Source organism: Perissodus microlepis, chromosome 22 (genome assembly GCF_051167445.1).
Source record: "Perissodus microlepis isolate ML-2025 ecotype Zambia chromosome 22, ASM5116744v1, whole genome shotgun sequence".
NCBI lineage: Eukaryota > Metazoa > Chordata > Actinopteri > Cichliformes > Cichlidae > Perissodus > Perissodus microlepis.
This window is the reverse complement of record NC_140481.1, coordinates 10966809-10993932: the sequence shown is the minus strand read 5'-3', so window position 1 is coordinate 10993932 and position 27124 is coordinate 10966809. Positions and strand designations below refer to the sequence as shown.

General features: G+C 41.3%; 1 protein-coding gene across 1 annotated transcript in view; it reads left to right on the top strand.

Moving 5' to 3' along the window:
* The window catches only part of dlgap3 (discs, large (Drosophila) homolog-associated protein 3), a 155539-nt gene that overhangs the window by 109272 nt on the left and 19143 nt on the right, over positions 1 to 27124 (top strand). Inside the window, exon 3 of the mRNA XM_084919111.1 lies at positions 20059 to 21215. Within this exon, the coding sequence (XP_084775237.1) occupies positions 20133 to 21215 (1083 nt within the window). The 5' untranslated portion in view covers positions 20059 to 20132. The remainder of the gene's footprint in view (positions 1 to 20058; positions 21216 to 27124) is intronic.

Genomic DNA, 27124 nt, shown 5'->3' with positions numbered 1-27124 from the left:
ACATGATAGTGTCAAAGAAATGCTACAGATTTGAGGCATACATATCTACAATATGTATCTCAAATTCCACCACATCCCAAAAGTTGGACTGTGCAGGCCAGTTGAGTACAGCATTGGTGAAACCAGTTTGAGATGATCTGAGCTTTGTGATGTGAAGCACTATCCTGCTAAAAGCAACCAGCAGAAGATCGGTACACTGTGATCATATAAGTGGACAGGCATGCTTGGCAAAAATACTCAGGTAGGCGTTTAAGTGATGTTCATTTGGTACTAAGGAGACCTAGGTGTGCAAAGAAAATATCCACCACACTATTACAACACCATGAGCAGCCTGAACCATCAATAAAGGATACGTGGATCCATGCTTTCATGTTGGTTATGGCAAATTCTGACTCCACCATCTGCCCACCACAACACTTTCATGGGACCACACAACTTTTTTCCAATCTTCTGTTGTCCAATTTTGTTGAACCCCTGTGAATAAAGCTTCAGTTTCGTGTTCTTAGCTCACAGGAGTGGCACCCTGTGAGCTCTTCTGCTTCTGTATCCCATCTGCCTCAAGGAACCTGCTGCTTACTGGATATTTTCTCCATTTTAGACCATTCTCTGTAAACCCGAGAGATCGACCCAGTTTATGAAATACTCACGGCAGACCGTCTGCTACCAGTAACTTTTACATGTTCAAGCTTGAAGTCTCCCCCCCCCCCCCCCCCCCCCGATTCTGATGCTCAGTTTGAACTTAACCAGGTTGTCTTGACCAATCCTGACCAATCATAAATAAACTGATAAACTATTATCCCATTTCTTTTCTGGACTATTTAACGGGTCTTCTCATTGGTTTATTGCCCATGTCTAATCATTAAAGTGCTGAAAGAAGGGTTAGAAATGTTTGTATTACTGAACATGCATGAAGACCAAAGAGCTCATTTAAAATTGGTCTTAATCCTGAGGAAAAGTTCTTTTTTTTTGTTTTGGTTTTGGTTTTGATTTTTTGTTTTTTGTTTTTTTTCTTTTTCTTATTCTCTCTTTAGTCTAACTAGAAAGCCAAAGTAAGATATTCAGTCCTGTCTCCCAGTTGAAGCACCAGTGGTGTACACGTAGGTGTACATTTTTTAATTGTCAGCTTTCTTTGGTAAAACCTACTAATCTACTCACTACGGCATGATTGGAACTGCTCACATTGTATTTATATCCCACTTCTGAGTCATATCTGGGATGAGGATCATACAATGTTTATAATATGGCCCACAACCTCATATTTGTATGCCAAATGTCAATGCAGTTAAAAGCTAAATACCCCACATCCTTAAGCTAACAGCTTTGCTCTCGTCTCACATCAGGCATTTATTGTGTCAAGATATGAACTCAAAGCAGAGAAGTACAGCCTACCGAAGCACTTGTTTGGGTATTTTCTTTCAGTATTAGGGTAAATGGCTAGATGTAAAACATGAGTGGGGCTTTTCAGTCACAAAAACCACTATAGTGTACACCCTGCAGAGCTCCACGTTCAGTCTTCCCTTTGTGTCGTAACCGTGTGTGTGTGTGTGTGTGTGTTGATGGTAGTGGGTTGATGGGGTACAACTAAAGCCATTAGTAGAAGGTAGCAGACATGTACACACTATCTCTGCCTCAAAACACAATACTTTCACTGCCTGCTATTTCTCACCTATTGCACAGCTGCGTCCCTATCGGCAGGAGTGACAGAACAACTCTCAACACAACACGGTTTTTATCTTTCTGTGTGTATCTGTACGTTGTGTGCTGTGTGCGTGCATGTGTGTGTTTTTTCCCACCTGTGTACGTGCACGTGTAAAAATCCATCTGACTACTGACACACGCAGCATGTGGCACAGCGGACACAGCCTGCCTTTTGACTAAATGATGTATACACATCCGATTTAGTGACCTCTAAACTATTTCTTTTGCACCTTAATGATATTAAGTGTTAATAAGCATCCTCCGTATTTTCAATATTGGAACTCTTCAGACCGTGCACTACACTTTGAGCACTGATATTAGTTGGCTGTAATAAGGTAAGGGAGACTGGTGTGAAGGGAATGTGTGATGGGGATAATAAAGAATAAGAAAAAATGGAAGAGGGGAAGTAAAGGAGTGAAACAAATGAAAGGGAAGGAAAGAAGTGGAGTCAGCTCTGCCTCTGTATTAGCTTTACCCTCAAAGCTGCTGGATGAATGGATGGAATTTATTGAGCCCTCAAAAGAAAATTACTATGTTACAGCAGCAGCAGCATAAAGAATAGAAATAGCATAATGCGCAAAATAAAAAATCTATTAATAGTAATAGTACCATAGGCCAATAGGAAGGTCTTATGATGTGAAATTTTATATACAGAAAAAGTGATAAATAAATAAAATAATAAAAATTAAGTTGAAGAAAAATAGAAAGATAAGACTGAGATTATTTTAGCATACAGTATTTTAAATGCCATTAATAAATAATATTTACACTATAAATAAATCAAGAAACAGCAAGAAAGTGTGATACAGAAATGTGTTATGTCCTGACAGGTGTGTTCATCTGTTACAAAAAGGAGGATTGTCGCAGAGTTTTACAGAGAACGATATGAACGATTTCCTGAAGGGTTCTATATGGCAGCAGGGTTGGATAAGTCTGAGGGAGAATGAGCTCTGCTGTGCCTGCAGTGTGGAACGGAGCGGGTACGATGGATGGTCCATGATGGAGAGTAGTTATTTCAGTGACTCAAACACCTCCACTCCCCCCAACCAACAGCAGCAAAGTAAATGGGATTTGCTACTACAGACTGGCAGAAGATGTCCAGTATCTTGCTGAAACGATTAACGGATCTGAGTCTCCTCAGAAAGTAGATTCTGCTCATATCCTTCTTGTACACAGCATCATTGTTGGTCCTCCAGTGTAGTCTGTCATTCAGGAGAGCACCCAAGTACCTGTGGCTGTCCAGTGTTTCAGTCTCTGGACTTAGTAGGTTTAAAATCAACCGCTCTCTCTTTGGTTTTGCTGACATTCAGGACTAGGTGTATCTGCTACACAAAGCTCTTCACCAGCACCAAAGCACTGCAGTGCCATCAGAGAACTTCTGCAGATAGCATGATTTACTGTTTTACTTAAAATATGAGGTGCGTGAGTAAACAGGATCATCCCCTGTGGTGCCCCAAATTGAGGCCTCTCTGGCACATAGTCAGTAATCCAGGAGACAGAGGAAGTGGTGATGCACTGAGCAGCTTCTCAGTCTGCAGAAGTGGTTGGATGGCATTAAAGGCACTGGAGAAAGAAAACATGCTTTTCACAATGCCACCTTTACTGTTCAGGTGAGAGTGAGCACATTGCACAATCCACCCCAGCATGAGGCAGGTAAGCAAACTGAAGAGGGTCGAGAACATATTTCATCTGCTAGCTAAACAACTAGTCTTTTCTAGCACCTACATGATATGTGATATCTGAAGTTGTTAAGGCCAGAAGGGTCTTTTTTTCGATACTGGCACTCTCCTCGTCCTGCACTTTCCTGCAGCAGACTAAGGCTGAAGAGATGCTGGGTAGCACAGAACTTCAGGACCCTTGGACTTATGCAGTCAGAGCCAGGAGCTTTGCTTTGGTGTAGTCGCTCCACCTGTCTCCTCAACTGACTAGCTGTCACAGTCATATGTACAGCCAGAGGAATCTGAGAACAGATAGGGTTGGGGGCACAGGGGATGTGGCGTGGTCAGGTGGCTGAGGAGGTGGTAAGATTCGTGCTGCGTGGAGAGGAGTGTTCCATACTGAATCCACTGAAGAATGGCTTTAGCAGGAGGGCAACCCTGTCCAGGTTTCCCTGCTGCTGATGGTCTCTTGAGTTGAGGTCAGTGGTCGAGGCCACTGGTTCAGCTGGAGTTTGGTCTCCAGCTCCCACCAATCTTTACACTTAGACGGTCTTCTTTTCATTCATCTGGGTAATCCATGGCTTGTTATCAGGAAAATAGTTCACAGTCCTGGTTGGGATGGTGACATGTTTGCAAAACTGTATAGTTTATATATTCTGTGATGTAGTCTATATAGTATGTTGATGTTGTCCTCAGTCTACAGTGTTGAAGCAGGCCTTGCAGTTTTCCTGACGCTACAGCTGGAAGTGTTTGAACCGCAGGGACAGGGATAGGTATTAACAGGACCAGGTTGTGGTCTTATCTACCTAGTAGGATCAGAGCAGTGGTTCTGTATCTATCTCTGGTGTTTGGACAGAAGGTCCAGAGATTTACTGGCTCATGTTTTACAGTATACATCCTGCCTAAAAGTTGGCAGAGTGGAGTCCAGATTAACATGATTACAATCGCCAGGGATGGTGATTAAAGGCTCTGTGTGTGTTTATGCAGTAGGTCAGCAATAGTTGTGAATATGATGTCCCATGATGTAAACAAATCAAGATGGTGAAGTAGAATTACCATCATAACTAAAGCATAAATTATGGTCCCACAAATCTGTCTGCAACAGCAAAGTTGCAAAGAACAGGACAAGTGCAAAAAATTAACCAGAACAGAGCAGGAAAAGTGCAGAGAGTAGCTGCAGTGGACACTCATCATTATTTTTAACCTCTCAGTTTCTCTATTGTATGTTACAACTTTGCTCTTCTCTATGGCTGACTGATAAACCAACAACAGCACCAGCAAGAATAGTCCACAGATCAGTTGTATCACATGTTTGTGATACTGCCTCTATCTGACAACAAACACTCTGTAGGTAGACACGCCGTCCGTGACTGTACGCAGACTGCCTCCGCACTGCACTGGCTCAAGCATAAAACATGAATAATGTGAATGTATACTCACAGCTAAAAGTCTGGAGAGCAGACGTTCCTTCACTGCAACTAATGTGGCAGTCCTAGATCAAAGCACCAGCCTAAGCTGGCACACACATGCAGACATGCATGCATTATGCAAATACACGTAGACATTTTGAATGTATACTTTATTTGCATTTCAAACGTGCTGAAATTTGCACTTCAAATCAGTAAACACACACATATTTGATTCCTGATCACAGATTTACACTTGGAAAATGAAGTAAGGCTCATCACCATTACTCTTCAAAGCATACTCTGCTCCACTGTTTCATGGTATACTGACAATTGTGTGATATTTATGCAAATTTATTCTACATGTAGTAGTCTAGTTCACCAAGTAACCTAGCAACACTAGAGTCAGCTGGTTAGAAGGCTGTTTAAATGTATGGATGTATGTGTGTGTTTGTGTGTGTTCATCGCTCTTCTTGACCATCTTGGACATTGCTGCACTGAACATGCATGTGCAGCACATGGAGGATTTTAAAGTGTCTGGGAATCAAAACTACATTACTGTTAAAGTTGTAAATTGCCACTAGAGTGTCTATGTGATGATTATTTGTGAGTTACTTCCTCTGATTTTGTCTTTACTCCTGTATGTCTTGCTGTGATTTTTTGCATCTCGGTGCTCACCTGTAGGGATGGGTACTGGTATCCGGTGCAATTATGGCACCAGTTCTGACATAAAAGGTAGTAACCAGACCAAAAAGCAGCGCACATTTCAGTGCTTTATTTCGGTGCTTTTTTTCCTGAGACGTCATACACTTTGGATTCTAGCCAATCATTTTACCTTTCCGAGGATAGTAGGCGGGCCCAGGTACGTACGTTCTTTTAGAGCATCGCTACAGAATAAAAAGTCTGGCTGTACTTCACAGCAAAAGATGAAAACTCAGCAGCCTGCAACAAGTGCTTTAAGGTGATACTGTGCAAAGAAGGTAACACCTCGAATCTGATGATACACCTGGCGACGCATACTGTTTTTTTAAAAGCCGAGAAATGCACAGTATTTCATAGCTTGCTGCGAGACCTCACACCGTGCACATCTACTGCGGGAGTGGTGCCTGTTATCGGACCCGGAGTTAGCAACATCCCCCAAGAACCCGAAGAGAAGAGTCCTGGCCCCTAGCCCTGCCAGTGTAGCAGAAATGATGAAGGATGATGATGGCAGCAGCAGCCATTCTTCTCTGGGCGAGTTGCTTAATGTTGTTCGTGTGTAATTTACGTTGAGTAGGCTAACCACGTTATTACATTAATGCACGTTAGGTGGACTAGCAAACACCGTCGTAGTTACCAGAGGTGGAAAGAGTACTAAAATATTTTACTCAAGTAAAAGTACTATTACTTTGCTGAAATTTTACTCAAATACAAGTAAAATTACCTGTCTAAAAATTTACTCAAGTAAAAGTAAAAAGTAGCTTATTTAAAATTTACTCAGAGTAAAAGTTACATAGTTACTTTTTTGTCAGCAGGAGGACAGCCTCTTCTGAGTAGTGCAAAAAAGACAATGGGATAAATCTCAAAGTAGTTGTTTTTTAATTAAAAGAAAAACTTTACAAATTAAAGCGCAGTGGCAGTTAAACTGCAAGTCTATACATCAAAATGGATAATAGTCACCAAACCAACCAACCAAACTGTCAAAACCATATAATTCTTTTACATGTGAATGTGTTTTAAACTGTCAAATAAGAGAACAAGTACTGAATTGAGCTGTACGGCAGCTGCTATAAAAATGTGTTTTAATTTTTTAAACTTGGCCCTGCTCTGTTAATTTTGAGAAGCAATTCAATTCAATTCAATAAAACTTTATTGATCCTGAAGGTTGACCCCGAAGGAAATTGGGTTAAGGTTGCCGACCTTTGCCAGCGTCATCTTACCCTCCGACCATACATACATTACACAAACATCACATGGGGAAGACAGGTCAGAGGGGTATAACGATGGAAAATGCACCACGTGAGGAAAGATAAGGAGAAAAAAATAAGTCCCCCTAGACTGAGCTCCAACAGGGAGATCAGTTTGAGAACAGAAAAAAAACACCTCTGCACATAGCACATGTTATTCTTTTGCCTGCAGTGTGAACATATGTGGGTTAAGTAAGAAAGTAGCCGCTTCTGTCTTCTGTCTAATTTAACTAATTTTTTTTTAAATAAATTGTTATTATTAACAAACAGGAAAAGTGAACACATTTTTTTTTGGCAATTTACCAATCAAGTAAAAATATTTTAAGTTGCGTGGACAACAACGTGCCCAATAACAGCTTATGTCTTAACTTAATGTGATTAACTTGAGCACAGCCTTTTTTGCTAAAATAAATGTACAAGTTTCATTTAACTTACCTCTACATGCTTGCGCAGGTTTGATGTGGAATTTTTAAAAGCTGCTAACTCGGTCTCTCTGGGCAAACACAGCTTACACTGCATAATAAAGCTGTTGCCTTTCTTGCACTTGAAGCCGAAATGGTCCCTTAAATACGGCCAGGGGTTCACATCGGTTTCTTCGAGTTCAGGGTCAGCAGAATTCGATGGGGTTTCTTTTTTCGCTGGATCCGTACCACCGATGTCAGACTCCATTTTTATCGTGACCCAACGCTAATTTGTTCTACTACCCATCATTCCCTGCAGTATTTCCGAAGCGCAATGTTGGGGTTTTTTTTGTTTGTTCTTTTAATTTACTCAGTAACGGGTGTGATTGACAATGTAGCGAAGTACAATACTTTTTAAAAAATATACTTAAGTAAAAGTAAAATTACCGACTTGGAAAATGACTTTAAAAAGTACAAATACACAAAAAAACTACTCAATTACAGTAACGCAAGTAAATGTAATTCGTTACTTTCCACCTTTGGTAGTTACATGCGGTTGTCTTCTTGTTTGATGGCAGATACTCCCTTCACCCTGGCCAAAAAGGCTAAAATGACCAAAGAAAAAGTGGGAAACAGCTAAACATGAGAGGTTTTTGGACAAATTTGGTGGGTTTTTTTTTCCATTGTTTAAGCACTGCTTCCAGCCAAGAGTGATACCATATATGCCCTATAGCTGCAGAAAAGCCTAACATTGTTATCTTTTTACAAAAAAACAGCTAAACATGAGAGGTTTTTGGACAAAGTGTGTGTTCTCCATTCTTTAAGCACCGGTTTGAGCACCATTTAAGCACCAGCACCGTTTCAAAAGTACCGGTTTGGTACTGGTATCGGATAAAACCTAAACAATACCCATCCCTACTCACCTGTCAGTCAAATAAGCCCAGAACATCATAAGCAGTTGGATTTTTATGTGTATTTTTTCATATAATAACTTACATTTCTTTTTTTCTATCTCAGAAAATGTAGAACAAAGTGAGTGCAAGTTGCATGTAGAAGAATTTCTGGAGCATTTTGATCAGATCACGCAATCATCCAGAGCAGAAGTTATTTTTCTCATTAGTCAGGGAAATGTAGATATTCAAAATTTGCATAAGAAGGACTTCTATGTGTCAGAAAACTGTGTTTATGTCTGTGCGTGTGAGATAAGGAGAGTGAGAAATGAAAGAGTTCATTTGTGTCAAAAAGCTGGGAAGAGCAAATTGTTCCTGCCATTTTATAATGGCAGTTCAGAATTAAAGTTCATTCTTTACCTTGTTTCATAAGATGCTACAAAAGAGAGACATGGCACTCCACAAATCCCAAATTTAGGGGAAAAAAACAACCAAAATGCGTCAAACTTAAAATCTATTTTGGAGAAAAATCCGAGAAAAACGTTTTAAGAGGTTCTTTTTTTATCAGATTTGACTGTTATAATTGTATGATTGTTCATTGTATCCCAATAAACAATTAAGTTTAAGTTAGTTCTGGTATTATTATAAAAAGTGCCCAAATATGTATTCTGAGGCAGTTCACAATGACTTGTGAAGCTAGCTTCTTGAAGGACTTTTTGCTACGAATGAAGTAAAATAACACACTCAAGTTAAAAAAAAAAACCAAACCGAAGATGTCTTTAAAAGGTTTAAAAAACAATTCAAAGGCTTTTGTTCTTTATGACACTGTGAAAACACAAAAGCTGCCATTGGTGTGTGACTTAATTCTTTTCTAAGCCTCGGTCTGTGCATCTACCTTTGATTTTCTGTCAAGAGAGTTTGTAAAACAACACAAGCGGCTCAAGGTACTCATGGGGGAAAAGAAAGAGAAGCAATCCATAGAGAGAGTGGCAGAAACAAAAAGTGAGGTGGAGGTAAAAAGAAAGAAAGATATTTGTAAAGTGACGAGGTAACAGCTGAGAAAAGGAGATTAAAGACGCAGAGGAGAAATAAGGAGGAAACAAAAAAAGAAAAGGGGGAAGGTAATAAGTAGGTGGGGGTGAAATATGAAATCCAATGTGGGAGCCCCTCATGTGGTCTCGTACCACACCCATCTTTCAACTTAAAAAAAATATTGATTTCAGGTACTCCCTCTTTATACCTTAAGGAAGGAGGGAGGGACACCTAAGCCTTGATTATACTCTGTTGTGGACAGATGGAGACACAATGGCCGACTAGACATTCCTGTTATCTTCTTTGAAGACCACCTGAAGTCCGTCGCCTGGGGCTCATGCTCAGTTCTTGCACTATGATGTAAAGTCACAAAAATCTGGCAAGCACATGGATGTCCGCACATTCTCTGTCTGATGACAAAATTTATGTCACTCTGACCCAGGCAGGCTCGCGGACATGGAAAGTATAATCAAGGCCTTAGCCTCTAGCTACATCGCGTACATGTCGGTATCGAAGGACTCATCATCAGAGGGTTAACCCCTGATGTCTGACGGCGGATTGTTTGAACAAGCCTGTTACATTGTTCTTTCATCACCTGTGATCCCTGTTTATCCCCATCTAATACACCCATTCATGTCCTCACATGTTATCTGAGGCAGAGAGGGAAAATGAAGGCCAATTACAAGTGAGCAGCACTCTGCTAAGTGGTGTTGGTATTTTCCTTCTCATTAAGTCACAGTCAGAAGCTCTCTCAGGCTGTTTTCAGTGGCATAAACATACAGCTTAATGCTAAATGTGTGGGTTTTTTTTTTTTATCACGCTCACTGAATCAGACTAATAGATGTTAGACGAGATGGTCAGAGGAGAGGAGTGCATTTTGACATTATCAATTTGATGTTTTTATATTTAAGGTTGAAAGGGTGCTGAGAAGAAAATGAAGAATAAGTTAGCTGGTGTTCAAATTCTCCAAAAGTCTTGACAGTCACAGAAAATTCAGGAAGTCCAATTGCATTAGGTTTTTTAAAATAATTTGTACGTAAACAGGCAACGGATTGTCTTAAAGACGCATTAAATCATGAAGGATGTCCTCTCACACATACAGTTTTCATGAAGATTAAAGTGTTCATTAAAGAAAAAAAATTACCATCAGTTAAATAAAAAACTAACTGTGTATTTATGAGAAGCACAGATGGAATTAGTGTGTGCCCCTCAGTCTTTCAGCACACCAGGAACTCTGACACTATGGGCCACTTTGGGTTACAGACTTCTGTCAACAGTCAACACTGGTTGGATGCAAGTGCTTATCAAAAGCATTGTATTGAGTTCTACATATTCTTCTTGCCTGCTCTAGATTCCATTGGTATTAATGTTAAAGTTTAAAAACATTTCTAAGCGTAGAAGATGCATTACAGCTAATAGTGGGATTTTCGTTACAGTGGATTTCAAGAGGCTGTTAAAGTAAGTGGGAAGTTCATTGCCTTATAATGGACAATTAAGGGCTAAGTGGGGCTAATTAGCATAGCATTGCAATCAAAAATAGCACAGATACGAATGGAAGTTTTCCAGGTGATGCACTAACAATGTGCAAATGTAAGTACACAGACAGGCAGTTAAATTTACAAAAGACCGGCACGATCTAACCAAGAGCAAATTAGAGTGTCTAACTATGTAGATGGAATGAGGATATGAGTAACACACTAATAGAGAAATAATACAGTATAAGTGTCTGTTTCATGCATGTGTCTCTCTCAGGAAATCTTCAGATCGTGAAGAGGAAGGGGAAGCAGAATCGATATGTTCTCATGGGGGTCTGCGATATAAGTCAATATAAATGATCTGTCAGATACTGAGACACTGAATTCCGAGATCTCAGCTGGAGAGCAAGATACATGCAAGAAAAGGGCTGCTGAACTACATAAAAACTCCAGCGTATAAACTTAAAATCTGTGTCTAACTGCTGAACTGTCAGTTGAGGAAAAGAACACTGTTCACCGTCAGATCTGCACTGCACTGCTCTGCACAGTCTAAATTTTGTCTGCATTCTTTGTGATGCAGTGGGTGTTTATTAATATTAATAAGAAAAATCCAAACTCAACCAGCTTGCTTGCATGTTATGATACAGTGTTCCCCATTTTTCTTAGGTTAAGAACCAATTTGAACATGATATGAATCTCCTGTTCCTCCAAATCCAAAAGGTGGTTTTTAAGATTAAGATCTGGTGATTGTTGAGGTCACCAGATCTGGGGACCTCAAGCCACAGCACTCCTCTGGATTGTAAAAGCTTAATCAATCTTAATCACCAGTTCAAGATGATTTCATGTTTTTGATACCAAAAGTTATCCTGCTGGAAGCAGACATCAGAGGATGGATATGTTGTGGTCAGAAAGGGATGAATATGGTCAATAACAATGCTCTGGTGGTACTGAGGCGCCTAAAGCATGCCAAGAAAATCTCCCCCACACCATCACACCGCCACTCTCAGCCTGTACCATTAATATAAGGCAGGATGGAGCCATGCTTTCATTTTGGTTACATCAAATGCTGCAGCAGAACTTGAGACTCATTAGACCAGGCTACATTTTTCTAAACTTCTATTTTCTAGTTTCGGTGAGCCTACACAAAGCCTGTTTCCTGCTGTTAGCTTACAGAGGTGCCACCTGGTGTGGTCTTCTGCTGCTGTAGCCCATATGCTTCAAGGCTCAATGTCCTGCACATTTACAGATGCTCTCCTGTATAATTTGGTTGTAATGAGTAGTTATGTGAGCCGCTATTGCCTTGGATATATTGATAAGGATACTTTCAACCTTCAATGAGAAGACCATTAAATATATAATAACTATTCAGCATGCTGTTCTTATATTTATTTGTAACCTTGCTTAGTCATGGACAGAGTATCTCCTTGTACCAAACTGTTTTGGTGCCTTGAATTGACCAAAGTGGACAGATTCATGCATGCAAAATAGCACAATCCTAATATGGGTCACTGGAGTGTGCAAAGGGCAATGAAAACTACCAATTGTGTCAGAACACTTGACGTTTTCATAGCACCATGTTGCATCCATGGAAAATTCTGATGATTGCATATCTCTTAGAATTGTCTTTGACTTCCAGAGATGTATATCTGTGATAATATATTCTAGACTTCCACCACAGAGACATCCCTCAGGTAGCTTTAAAAGAAAAATCGTGCTAACCCTGCACCTCCTTTAAACTAATGGTGTTGGTTTTGTTGAACATTTTCTGCCAACCTATTCTGAGAGACCGGAGTAGAAGAATAAAAGGAGAACACAGGTTTGTGCAAGGGAATATGGGAAAGACGAGAGATGGGAAAACAGGGCAAGAGGAGGAGGAGACGGAGAGAGCGCAATAGAGGAATTGCCCCCTAGGCACTCTTCAATTTTGCCCTTATGATGGGAGCATATTTCCCCTGTGTTGTGGCCATCATCTCTCTGTTTTACGCACACACATCCACTGTCATATTCCCTCTGCCTCTCATTCTAGCATTACCCTTTTGTTCTTCTTGCTACATTTCTTCTCCCTTCTCACTCTTTATTGTCCCTCGTAGGCATTTCCAGCACCACTCAATTGTCCGCTGCCTTCACCAACAACTATTTCAGCATCTAGAGTGTGTATGTGGGCACACATTCATGCGAATGTGCAACCTACCTTTCAGCACCGCCATGTTTATATATTAGCTTCTGCCACTTCCCACTGAAAAGTCTACAGCGCCTTGCAAACTTGCAAATACAGCGATTATATACACATTTTTTTCCTTATTTTTCTTAATATTTCACACCCTTTTTACCCACCTGTGCCCTCCAGTCTGTATGCACAGAGATAATGAACTGCAGTATCTCAGCTTGGCTCTGTAGTTGTGTTTTTTATGGGTCCTCTTCTCCAGGTCATCCTTGAAATCTTCAATCTTTCCCATCACCCCTGATTCCTTCTGGACCATGATGGGTTAGCTACAGCAGTTACTCGGCTGCCAGAGAACAGTGTGTGTGTGAGCAAGTGTGTGGTGTGGTTGTGTGCATATCGGAGAAAGACAGTGGAAAAATGAAAATAGATCATTCATGGCTAAAAGCTGAGAAGAGCAAATCAGTCCTTCTGCCAGTTTCCCAGCATGCATGTCTCTGGCTTGAAAAAAAGGAAGTGCATGCCAACACATAGCTGAGCCAATCCTCTATTATTTCCCATTCCCATAGTCATACATTTCACTATTGTCTGTCCCACTTGCCATTATGGGCTTGCAGAGTGCCTGTGGTTAATAGTATCTTTGAAGTACCAGCACATATGGGCAGACACCAAACTAGCAAAAACTTTCCTATTGTTTGACTACAATTCTATAAGCATTCTATGCAAGTTCACCTCGTTTTCTTAAATGGGTCGACGTATCTGCCTCGGACCACGTTCTAGCTTGGTTCATTGTATCTGCATTCAAACAAAGCCAGTATTCAGGCACACAATACCCACTGCCTCGCAGCGTTAGCCCATTTTAGTGAAAGCCAAGGCTGTGCCTGCCTTGTCCAAATGATTGTCTGCTATTGTCCCCCATTAAGCTACTGTCTGTAGAAAAACATATGGGGAGAAATATATAAAACTGTTAATTCATGATATACGCAGATGAGACTAAATGACATTAAAATGTACATGTTTTTGCGTTATAACCAGTGTTGGGCAAGTTACTTTGAAAAAGTAATTAATTATAGTTACTAGTTACTTCTTCAAAAAGTAACTGAGTTAGTAACTGAGTTACAAGATTCTAAAAGTAATTAATTATTTGAAAAGTAACTATTGCATTACTTTAAAAAAAAAAAAAGTGTTTAACCCTCTGGGGTCCAGGGTATAATTGGCCATTTTTAACTACTTTTGATGTTTCCTCTACTTTTCACCTTTAAAAACTATTTACTTTGCTTTGTTTGGTATCATTCTTTTCAGCACAGCCTCACGTGTCTGAATTTACAGTTATGTTTTCATTTTGACATACTGTATTAACACAATTGATCTAAATCTTCAATTTTAAAATCATATGCACGAGTTTTGCAAACAAAGTTATTTGCAGCCATTTACCTTTTACCCTTTGTTATAACCATTTCAAACTATTTACATAACAATCAGCTGTTCTGCATTAAATAAGATCCCACACAAATTATTTGTGTCACTCCAAACATTTCTGTCCACTATAAAGGAGAACATCACAGCCTGATACCTGCAGGTCTGACAGCAGCAGGTGCACTCCTGTTCTCTACCTGGAGACAGCAGTCACCTCATTGTTCTGACACACAACACAAAACTATCCACAACACTACACGCTAACTACACAAGAAAACACATTAACTACACACTCCAAACATGCTAAACATCACAAATCTCTCACATCTCAAAACTCTCTTTCTCTCTCTCTCTCTCTCTCTCGCCGCCACTCCTAAAACTTCCTAAACTTCCCTCTTCCTAAACAACCAAATGTCATGTTGCCATCCAGCATCCTGCACAATGGTAAAATGGCCCTGTCCCATTTTTTTTTAAATGCGTTGATGCCATTAAATTCAAAACTACTTTTTTTCCAAGCTTAACTATTTCATTTCTGAATAATATATTGGTTCATGGGATTTGCAGTTCATTGTATTTTGTCTTTATTTACATTTTACACAGCAGCCCAACTTTTTGGGGGGATTTGTGATTGTACGTTGCTCTTAAGTGTTTTCCTCTTGTTCTCTCCCCCTGTTCCTCTGTTCCTCTGTAATTTGTGCATCCTGATTTCCTCTTTTTTCTTCTGTTTCCTCATGTGACACAGCCATATTTTGCCCTGATAACTCACATACAGACTCACAGTGGAAACAATTCCAGCCACGCTGTAGATGCTGATGACTGATTAGAAGTGGGCATATATCATGCAGCTATATTTTTTCCTGCCTACGACTGGTTTGCCATCTCAGTCTAAGGAAAGCCTTTTCTTTGTCTCCCTACTAATCTTGATGAAAATCTCTTATGATGTTTTTGAGCTACCTTGCCTTCAGACAGGCAATAAAAAATCATAGTAAAAAAAAAAAAACATTTATCAATTAGACTTTTCCAGGTGTTAAATTTTACATTTCACTGATTTGAAACACCCTTTGACCTACTAGCTACAGACACAGTGGAGAGCGGGCAGACTCAGCTGTTAGCAAAGTGGGTCAGAGCAGCTGGCATGAGCGCATGAATATTTAAAATGAACCAGCTCCAGACTAAAGCCTCTGTAACAATCACTTCGATGCCAAGCAGTGTTAAACAATAGCAGCGTGTTGTACGGCTCCAACTGAGCAGTTACTGAATATTTCTGCCTACGCTGAAAGGAGGGGGAAGGTTACCAAACAGTAATAGAATTACTGAAGGAAAACACAAACTAGAAACCATCGCACCAGCTGCCCTGCCATCCGGTTCTACGATCCAATCCATCAGAGACTTAAAAAAAACAAAAAAAAAAACAGCTATAGGTCAAATTTAAAGTTAAATTTGTTAAAAAGTTGGGAAAGGGTGCAAAGGTCCCAGTGCCTGTCCCTATTTTCAAGTTCAACCTTTGTTTTCATCTGAAGTAGTCCCCTAAAAAGTTTTGGCAATCCTGCCCCGGTGACAAAAACAGTCCACAAACAGACAGAACAGCCGTCAAAAAAAACTTTATTTGCAGCCCTGGGTTGAGTCACTACCGTATTGGCTTTGTTATTGTTTGCATTTCTGTGGTGTTGCTTTCAGTCCATCAGGAGTGAACCTGAGCTGATCATGTTCACTTTTACTTTTACTCAAAGACAGAAGATTTCATATCAGACTGGAAACTATTCACTTGCTGTCAGGGATATAAAAACAAGAAACGTGGCATATTTCAACTCTGACAGAATAGTAGCTATGGCATTGGCATTGTGGGCAATGTAGATGCAATTAGAGCCTTTTACAGTTTGTTTCAGCTAGGCGTTTTCCCTCTGCTAATCAATATACTGTGTTTACAAGGCATGCTTCTGTGAAGCAGATCAATCACAGCTGTTTAGCTCTGCGTGCTCGCAACATGTAGTTACATTTCAGGTAAAGTGCACTCCAGGCTACACTGTAAGTTACAGCTATACTGTGGCTTAAACGTTGTGTCATCAAAACATACACGCATACAAAAAAGAAAATAAAAGCTATCATGATGTCTCAGCTGGTAAAGACGAAAGGGGAAAAAAGGGAAAGTGCATAGAATCACTTTAAATAGTGTTGAAAACACTTTGGAGAAATAATGGAGAACAAGGCTGCGATAGAACTAAAGAAGCACCTTGAAACTCTTTTGTATTTGTTGTGTAACATTTGTGTAAATAATGCTATAATACCTCAGTTATCTCAGAAGACATGCACAGAAGAGAACACTGATGGATGGCAGAGGCCATGAGATGAAGAATGGAAACAAACTTTGTAATTAACTCAACACATAGTGCTGACATGCAGAGGGCCAGACATACTGACAAGTTAAAAAAATAAAGAAGAAAAAACAAGGAGCTGGGGAGGGAGAGACATGACTGGAGGATGGATAGAAGTAGGTCAGAAAGAGAGACTGAGAAGAGAGAGAGAAGTGAAAGGGAAATGAAGAGAAAGTGACAGCCAAAGTTCAGATGTGTCTTTCATACCTTACTATCTTAGCGGTCTGTGTGTGCATATGTTTCCTTTTGGTGTGTGTGTGTGTGCACAGCCACATGTTCAGTGTGTGTGTGTGTGTGTGTGTGTCATTGTGATTGACAGCTCCCAGCCAGCAGCTTGCTCCAAAGCCAAAGACTTCATAATAAACAGAACATGGTTTAATTTACTCCTTCAGGCAGAGTGGTGGTGCTCACTTTGCAGTCTGCTAGTACAACACACTGCATAAAATATCTTTCTCAATAAGTTATTTGATATTGAATTCAGATTCAAAGTTGAATCGCTGTTAAAACATGAAATATCAACATTTATTTTTATATGTAAAACAGAATACACAAGAGATCCTTGGTGTTATCTGACCTGTATACTTATGACAGAAGAAATAGATTTTTGTGTTCAAGCTCCAACAGCACTACCAATGCGTTTGCGTCTAAATGCTATGTTAGCCTCCATTTTATCACAGAGTGATGACATAGTAGATAATGATGGTGCTACCGTCATTCTCAAGGTTTTCACGATGGGATCGTTGATTGGTCTTTAGGCCTGTGTGACAGCTTAGCAATCGATTTCACAGCAGCTCTCAGCAATCACTCACAGTCGGTTAGGGAGACCAATGGTTGCTAACGAGTCTCCAAGCCTGTTTTACTGGGGCCTTACTAATACCCAATGCTAGCTGCTATGTTATCCGAACATTGCTTCAATTGTTAATGTTCATTTAAACTGTTTGGTTTTCGGACCAGACCAAGAAGCTTAAGGTTAGTCTGCTTTCTGCATTTCAAACAAAAGGAGTATTGGCCAGTAGAGGCACCCAATTGTCTCCAAGTTTCAACCATCTAGCTGTTGACTTGAGGTGAGGTTGAAGAATTTGAAGAAGGAAGTCCTCTTTCTTCATTGTTCTTTCGTGCAATGTACAGGTACCACTGGCAGCTAAACAGCCCCAGCCCATGATCCTACTGCCGCCATGCTTGACTGTTGGTACAGTGTTCTTAGGTCTGAAAGCCTCCAAACATGCAAACAATCAGGGTAAACAGCTCCTGGGTTGTTCTTGAACATCCTAACCAATTTCCTCTCATTTGAGGGTGACAGTTTAGGTCTTCTTCCAGTCCTTGGCAGACTGGGGATATATCTGAATAACTTGTACCTACATAGAATTGCTTGTAATGATAATCCTGGAATCTGCAGTTGTTTAGAAATCACTCCAAGAGACCTTACAAGCTTATGTGAGTCTATCATTCTCCTTCTTAAATGTTCACTGAGCTCCTTAGACCGTCCCATTGTTCAACCAAGATGGATACTATCTTGACTGTATAGTAGTATTAGTAGTTCTCCTTCTCGATTAATCTTTTTAACTGTGGTTATATTATGTTGAATAATCCAAACTATATCGGTTGGTTTTTATTACTAGTGTAGCTGAAAGACTAGAAATTAACATAACCAGAGTGCATTTTGTCAGCTCCATTACCTTGAGGTTAAATCTTGTGCTTCAGCATTACTACTGTGTTGTCATAGGGCAGTCCCATCTTCTAATTCATGTTTATGGAGACACAAGATCTACCCACTATCAAAGTATTTTTTAAGGGGTCACCATTTGCCACCTGATTTTTAAAAGTCATCAAAACACTCCTGCTGGAAGCAACACAAACACACAACCATGGAATGAGGGATAGAACGACAAAAGGAAGATGATAATAATTCATAATGTCACAGCTACTGACTTTACTGTCATTATTAGCTTCTGGGCTTTTGTTGTTTTCACTGCAACATGCACAGTAATGGCAGCATTGTTACATTTCCCCGTAGGAATTGTGCACTGCTTATACCTTGTCAAAAAGGAAAATGCTTACAGGTTTTATTTTTTGGCAGTGAAATGATCATAAAGCCACAGAGTTAATGAGAGGTGGCTCAGTCCGCCCAGGTGGCACAACTGTCTAAAATCTGTCCATGGTTGGACGCTGACTTGGAGAGGCCCGTCGTCACGGCCACACCAATGACACGGCTAGATGTGGGTGAGCTTTCTGGGTGGCAGCTCTCATTCAGCCAATCAAGGCAAACAGGCCACGCTCTATTTAATGATTATCCCAGCATCTGTCCCCTATCTCTCATCTCAGCGTGAAAGCCAGCAAACACAAGTGCAAATACACTCGCAGGAGCTCAGTGAATCCCATCCAGCCGAGCAGCTCGATATTGGCTCTCATCGAGTAATTCAATCTCAATTTAATCAAATTTAGAAATGATGGCAAATGCTCGTGTGCATTATGAACAGGCTGTGTGCCCGTGATTCATTATATAGTTAGTGGAGAAGTGGTTAATAGAGGATGTGATTACACCAGCAGCAATTAATGCCAGTCCAATGAAATACATGATTACCACATTTGGAATGTAATCTCAGTTGTTATCCATGTCATGAGGAGAAAGGAAACCCAGAGATAGCCCTCATCCTGTTTACATTCTGTTTACTTTTACTTAGGTTTTACTGCTGCTTGACAAGGTACACTAGTTTCAGGTCCTGCATTAGCTTTGTGGAGAGGATCCCATCATCCCACTACACTTTCAGTAGGGTTGGCTTTCACCTAGTCCCATGGATATCATGTTGCTGTTCATTTGGTAATCATCTGCCGAAATCCCTCTGCAGTACGCTTGGATGCTTGCAGCCACTCTCTAGCTCCTTTGCATTCGGATGCAGGTAATCAATATACAACCTGCTTTCCTCGGCTTTAAATCACAGGAATGCTCAAAGACTCCCTGCAGGCCTGGATGGAGAAAACGACAGATAACACGGAGCGCTGGGCAGATGAATAAAACGATAAATGTCAAAGAGGAGCAAAAGCTGTTAGATAGAGGGAGAAGAACAACCGAAGATACACGCTGAGAGAGAAAGAAAGGCTAATATTCTTTATTTATCAGCCCTGCAGTCTTAGAGATGAATAAGAAGAGGAAAGCTGTCTCTGGCCGCTTATTGCAGCCGCGGGATGAATGTTCGCGTTTGCTCTGTTTTGTCTTTGGTTAGGTAAAAAATGAAGTGTAACATCAATAAAAATGCTAATCAGAAAAAAAACAATGTATTGTTTTCACTTTCAATTCACGCATTAAAAAGAAGAAAAGAAGAAAGAAAATAATCCTGACATCAATCATCAAAATCTACTTCCTACCACAAATGTCCCATCGCTGCACCTCCCATATGTGAGCCTCTAATCTTACCTTATACCTGTACTCAAAGTTTTATAAAAAAACATCCCTTTGAGGTCTTAGTCCTTTCTCACAGGTATGAGAGGCCTAATTAGACAAAAAAATAATAACTCTCATCCAAACAGTCTACAACATTGCAATCGTTGTTCCTTTGCTACACTTAAATAAAATGTCTTCACATTATTTCTTGTTTTTCTCACCAGGTGAGTGAGGTGCAGCCCTGTCACGCCCACAGCGCCCCCTTTCGGCCCGGACGGCACACCATGCCCCGGCGCCTATGAAAGGGTACCATGTCAGCCGGAGCATGTCTCAGCATTCCTCGGGTGGTGGTGGAGGAGGTCCCTGCCACTGCACGCCTGATGACTGTGACGGTCCAGGCAGAGACTACTACCACGGTCACAGCGATGGCCACTTTTACCCTGGGGGAGGTCCGGTTGAGGCCCTGGCGCTGGAGAGGCACCACTCCCGCTCACACTCCCATAGTCACTCTGGAGGAGGCACCTTTCCCCGCTCCCACCCCAACCAGCACCCACCTCTCCAGTCATTTGACTCTTGTGAAGAGTGCCTATCCTCAGGCCACGGGGGGAAGATGCACCGCATGCCCTCAAACATGATGGACCAGTTTGAGAAGCAGGTGCCCTTCCATCATGATGGCTTCCACACACTGCAATACCAGCGCACTGCCAGTGGGGGTGCTGAGCAACGCAGTGAGAGCCCTTCGCGCATACGGCACTTGGTCAATTCGGTGCAGCGCCTCTTTGCCAAGTCCCATTCCCTGGAGGCGCCATCCAAACGGGAGTACAACGGTACGAGGGGAGGAGGGGACTACCGGAGCGAGAGAGGTGGGGGCCACAGGAGTGGAGGGGAGGAGGGCCACTACTCAGGCCACCAGTCTCGCTCCACCAGGAGGAACAAGTCTCGAGAACGTAGCAAGAGTGGAGACTCGCGGCATGAGTCAGGCAGACGCCACCGCAGCCGGACAGCGGGCTGGTGGAGCTCCGATGACAACCTCGACAGTGACAGCAGCTACTTGGTAGGTGGGGGTAGACCGGGGTATCCCAGAGGACATGAGAGCCTGGATGCTGCAATTCAGGAGCTCACCATGAAGAAGCCCAAGGAACGAGGCGGCGGACAGGGGTCTGGGGAGTGCATGGCCTGCACAACAATGGCTCTGGTGGGGAGTGAGGGAGGAGGAGGACAGCACGGGCATCACGGTCACTCCCTGAAGAGGAGCACCTGGTCAGCCATGACAGTGAGTCAGGCTAGAGAGGTGTATCCTTCTACCAGAGGAGGAGCCTATGACAAAGCCCTGGTGCCCATTGAGAGCAAGCTCAAGGAGAGGACCTTCCACTATCTCCAGGTGTGTCTGTCCCTACATATCAGCAAATGTGTAATCAAATATATATGTGGTTTGGTGTTAAGCAAAAAAAAAAACAAAACTTCTTTTTAAGGAATGAAAAGATTGTCTTGAACTTTTGTTTTTCTGTTTCCCCTGTCTCAGACCCTTGAAGATTAGGCTAATTAGTCCGCTGCCATAACGACAACTATCATTGTGTACGGGACTTTATAAAAACGTGTCGACCATCTCACATCTTCTGCCTCTGCTCTCAGTCCGTGTTGCATCTCCATGTGTATATTTGACAGCCAGTACAGACACACAGACGCAGGGCATCTAGACAAGATGAAGCCTGCTCTTCAGTTAAAACACAAAATCTGTCAATGCAGTGCCTTCTCACAGGCTTGTGGGGAAGTATGGGCTTGTATAGCTGTGCTTTAGAACATAAGTGCTGTGAAACAATCAGAAAAAAACACATGTAGCACACACACATGTCAGTACTGGAAACACTTTGATTTAAGTGAGGGTGTTGCTTACCACTTACTCGCTGTGAATTCATCAAAACTGCATAAACTACCTCCAGCTTTTCGTGTAAATTGTCTCAATTGGACGTCATACAGACTTTGTATTTGGAAGCTGGCAGGTTAAAGATGATTAGTGATCTGACAGCCTTGGACATTTATTACGTCCACGAGATCAAGGCAACAATTTGCCACAGGCAAAGAATATACAGTACAAGTATACCCTGTATTCCTTTTGTTTTGTTTTTTTAATTACTGCTTTTATGTTATGTTCTAGACACCCCAATAGATATGATTTAAGGTATGAAACACATGATTTAATATAAATAAATGGAAAACATGCTGCCATGATTGGCATCTCCCCCTGGCATTCTTTGGAGTATTTGATGTCTTTAAAGTTAAAACTCAGTCTGCCAGAAGGTTCCAAGGTTCAGTGGTGATAAGTGACAAACGATTTAGTTTTCTCTGCATTTCTCTGGGGAACATCAAATAGCCTTAACTATAGGAAATTGTTAAATATAATACACACGTTTCTTCCACAAACAATGTCAGAGAGTGAAGCAACTTCCAGATTTCCCTGGTCTAATAGTGTTAGCACTGCTACACCACAACCAAGATCTTCCCCAGGAGGCAGGACTGTAGGCTCTGTCGGATGCTGACAGTTTACACTTGCCGACATGCTAAGTTGACATTTCTCCTATAGGCTGTCTGTCTTCTGTCTTTCTCCTTATTGACCACCAGACTGAAATTTGACCTATAGGCTATCCAGTTATAGCTTGTGCTTTAATGTGCTAATTGGCTAAACGTTTGAAAAAAATAGGAAAAAGTGCAGACACTACCTCACCACCATGTGAGGAAGGTGCAGAGCTGAAAAAATATAACATAGAAATCTAGTAGGGAGTGCACAGTGTATGTGTGAAAATAGTAACCAGCAATCTCTCTGGTACTCCTTAAAGTAAGATGTCTTTGTCGACAAAGACAGACTGCTTTGTAGAGCTTTTCTGATTGCTCAAGTGGCCAATCAGAAAAGTTTAGGTCTACAAGCCCGTCCTTAAGTTTCTAAAGTTTTACCCACTGAGCGATGACTGCTGGGGAGGTAAAATACCCATTGATTTTAATTTAGGCTTTGTCCCTCCAAAGGTTAATTGTTTCAAGGAAAGAAAAGCAACCATTGTCCCTACAATTTTGGTTTAGACCCTGGTTTTTCCAGTTGAATACACAAGTAAAGGTATTCAGTTACTCAAAATTTCATCTTCCTGCTATAGAAACAAACTTTTAATAGCAACACAGCCAATTTTTGTTTCAAAAGCTCAAGAAAGCAAATTAGAAGAAGAAAATACAAACAAAGATGGGTAAGATCCTTGTGGTAAAGCCTTTGGATTAATGGGGAAATTAACAAGAATTTTTCAAAAGCATAAAAAACCCTTTTTCTTAAATAAAAGTTTCAAAAAAATCAAGTGAAAAGTATAGATTTTTCTTGGTTAAATGTCTGCCTAAGAGGCCAGATGGACTCTCCTGGCATTTTGCTGTGAGTCAGAAAACAATAATCATCTTCACCCACCGTGTTATTTACCTGTCCCTTACAACAGTCGCTTACCTGCCTCCTGTCAACACGCTGTAGCTTGAATCTGCCGCATGCAATTTTCAGAGAACCCGTTCACTCATTTTATCTCCTAAAACGGCAGAAAAGGTTAATTAAAGACTGTTATTGGCTGTTACAGTGGCATCTCAGAGAGCACACGCACGCACACAAACACACACACAAGCACGAGCTCAGAAACCTCCAGCTGTGTTGAGGTAGAGCTGCCATGCAGGCTGTGTTTCTACGGAAACAGCAGGTAGCCACAGGAGTCCCTGGTGTTTTTCCAACTCTCATCCTTTAGACACAGCTGAGGTCTGCTGATAGAGGAGACAGAGAGAGCAGGGTCGTCTGTGTGTTCGTGCTTTTCTGAGGACAAACCCCACACAGTTTACCCCGTGCTTTAGGCTACCATCACATTCTCACCTTAGGACGCGAAATGAACTTCCCCTGCTGCAGCTTTTCTCATATCTCCAGGTGTCACCGGTGGTTTGGGGAGGCGCGGAGAGACAGTGTGTTGAGTGAATTTTGTGCCCGGCTTAGATGTGCCAGGGAAGGCCAGATTGATCCACGGCTTCAGAGCAGACAGCTCACTGGAGCTGCAGATATAAAGCTGTTCAGGTCTGTTTCACCAGGATGAAATGTCAGGACTAACAGCAGCACAGGTGCAACAACTCCAAATTGAAACTGCCTGAGAAAGCAAGAGCAGATATCATACACCCAACATCTGCCTTTAAACTCTATTACTTGTGTATTAAAGGTGGCACTTGTAATAAGAGACTGGCAAATAATTTATATTGTAAGGTAAAGACTCTGCAATATTAGTAAGAGAATAACAACCATCAGACGATCCCCTGTGAATGAGCACTTAGCCATGAAGAGAAGGAAGAACTGCTTTTTAACAGGAAGAGACCACCCACAGCTAAGGGAGGGCCAGCCATCTGCGTCCCCTCCCTGTGGGAGTGAGGGGAAAGAAGAGAGTAGACACAAAGTTATTGAAAATTCGGATACATGTGTTTCAGGATCAACCAATATAGTACCAACATTAAGTTTATCAAAATCGGAGAGTTTCAGGCCTAATCTTAAAAGTACCCAAAGTGGAAGCTGAATCAACAACAGAGGGGTCTGAGTCACTGTATGCACAGAAGTGCTCTACTGAAGGAAGACATGCAGAGGGTTGGCATGAAGAAAGAGTGCAAGGGACAGGCTGAGATGGTGGGAGATGATCTGCTGTGGCGACATAAAAGAGAAGCCGAAAGAAGAAATCCCATTTCCACAGGTCTGGAAAACCAAGCACCCTGCCTTTACAAACATTTGTGAAAGAATCATTCATTCTAAAGTGCTAATTGAATTTGATTGTGGTGCTTCAACAGGATGCCAGCACTGTAATAAACCACTTTGTGAAATATCTTCCCTCCTAGGTATTCCACAATCAACTGTAATTAGTATATTTGTAGGTGAAAACATTTAGGAACCACAGCAATTCAACCAAGTGAGTCAGACCAGAGCGCAGTCGACACAAAGTGTATAAAGTTTGCCAACGTTCTCCTGACTCACTAACTGCAGAGCTCCAGACTTCCTCTTACATGAACATCAGCACAAAAACAGTGTGTTGGGTGTTTCACAGCATGGGTTTCCATGGCTGAGCAGCTCCTATGGTGTGATATTTAGGTGGCACTGTACTTCTATCCATATAGTGTAGCTGATAGCTCAGCTGCACATTTCTACCCCTAAGCCGTAAAAGGCTGATGGGCTATTGTCGTCACCCTGCCGTGCAGGCAAGTGCCGTGGACACCCAATTTTGTGAATGCGATAACTCAAGAATGAGCTGTCGTAGGATTATGAAATTCATACTATAGGTGCAACTACTAAAAATCTCTGACAAGTTCGATTCTCAATGACCTGATTTCTGAAAATCCCTCAGGAGGCTGAGGAGTAGTACTATTTCATATTTTGGAAACTCTAGGAACCACAAGTAAGCCTGAACTGTGACAGCAAAGTCCTCTATTGGGGTAATATTGTAATATGAGGTGTTTAAGATACGATGGGTGCTGATCTTTCAGAACTTTGGATGTGAAGAGAAGGATTTTAAATTCAGTTCTGCATTTAATTGCATTGAAATTGAGCAGCCACAATGTGAGAAATATGATCTTTCTTTCTTTTTTTTAAACTCAATTTTTATTATACTTTCTTTCTAGTGCAAACAGTCAAAAGTGAAGAGCTAAATGTAGGTTGGTTCACATTAAGAAAAAAGCTCTACAAAGCGCTGACTAAGTAGTTTTTGTAGCACCTGGAAACATAAAACACATGGTCAGTTTTAAATCAGTTCAAGTATGCTACAGCAGTCCCTCTCTCGTTGCAGGGTCAGTCTACCTGCTGTATGTTATTTCCATGTGTAAAAAAATGCAAACATGTACATACAAGCTAATACTTACACAGGTTTCCTGCAAAGAGTCAGGACCGACTAGCAATAAATGTAAGTGAATCTTCGCAAGTCTACGGTCAGAGGCAAAGGGACATGTGCAAACTTTCCCCCATGGCGTCAACACCAATCACAATGTGTGGCATCAGAACCTGATGCTCTCCGTTCCCTGAGCCTCTCACCTTCCCCTCAGCCTGTGTGTGATAGATATGAAATGATTAAAAAAGAAAAGAGGGCCGAGGAAAAAAAAAGCTGACTATGGAGTAAAAGGAATGAAAAGAAGAGCAAAGCGGTGAGGGACAAAGAGTGTTAGAAAAGACGAATGCAGAGGGACCCACTGACGGTAAAGCAAGCTCAGGGATAGAAAAGAGATAAAAGAGGTGATGGTAGCCAAGGGGCAAAGCAAGAAGAGGAGAGAAAGGAGCGTTTGAGGAAATGAGAGAGATAGTGGACGGCCACGGGGATCACGAGATTAGGCTGAATCATCTTTTAAGTGATGACCTTAAAAACACACACTCAGCTGGATGCCAAACCCCGGGGCCTTGGCTATGTGTGTGTCTGGGTGTAGGTGTTGGTCACATGCTTGTATATGAAGCTGCACCTGACAGCATTTACAAAAAAATGAAAGCTAAAATGAAAGGCTGAGAGGTCCTTCAGCCAAAACAGCTGCTGTTAGTGTGTGGATGGTGGAAAACTCTCCTCATACTGGGAAAGAAGTGGTACGAGTGAACACACACATATATAAACACACATATCAAAGTGAGTGGTCCTCCACAATAGTAGCATGTTACGTGCGAGGTTAATAGCTATACTCACGAGCTATGATGCTAATTAAAGCTGCGCTTGTCAACATAAGGGGTCACTCGTGGCGAGAAATACCCCTGTGACCTCATCACCTAATTCTGCATTTCTCATCAGCTCTACTGAGATTTTTCAGATCAGTTCTGGGTGTTGACTGTTACCGAACACTGGTCCTACGCTGTCTTCAGCACTGCGATCAGGAGTCCTGTAATTATATTTTTTATGTGTAAGGCAACATCAAGTCTTTAGACTTTCCTAACAAAGTAAATACATAATAGTCTATACATATAACGAGTTATTCATTAATTAGTATATTGAAGTATAATACTTGGACCATAAATATAAACTTTACTACATTGTGCTGTCTTTTATGGTCATGAAAATTTCTCCGAAGTGTTGAGCCGTTGTTGTTAGTTTCCTCCATCAACCTGTGCACAGCTCCTGACGTGGCGCTGAAGGCTAAACAAAGATCAGCCCATTGTCACCAAAACTCTCTCTGTACTAGATATTTGGATATCCAAACGTCTGATTATCTGGTTATTTATTCACTTTTATTTTATTTTATTTATATAGTGCCAAATCAAAACAGCAGTTGCCTCAAGAGGCTTTA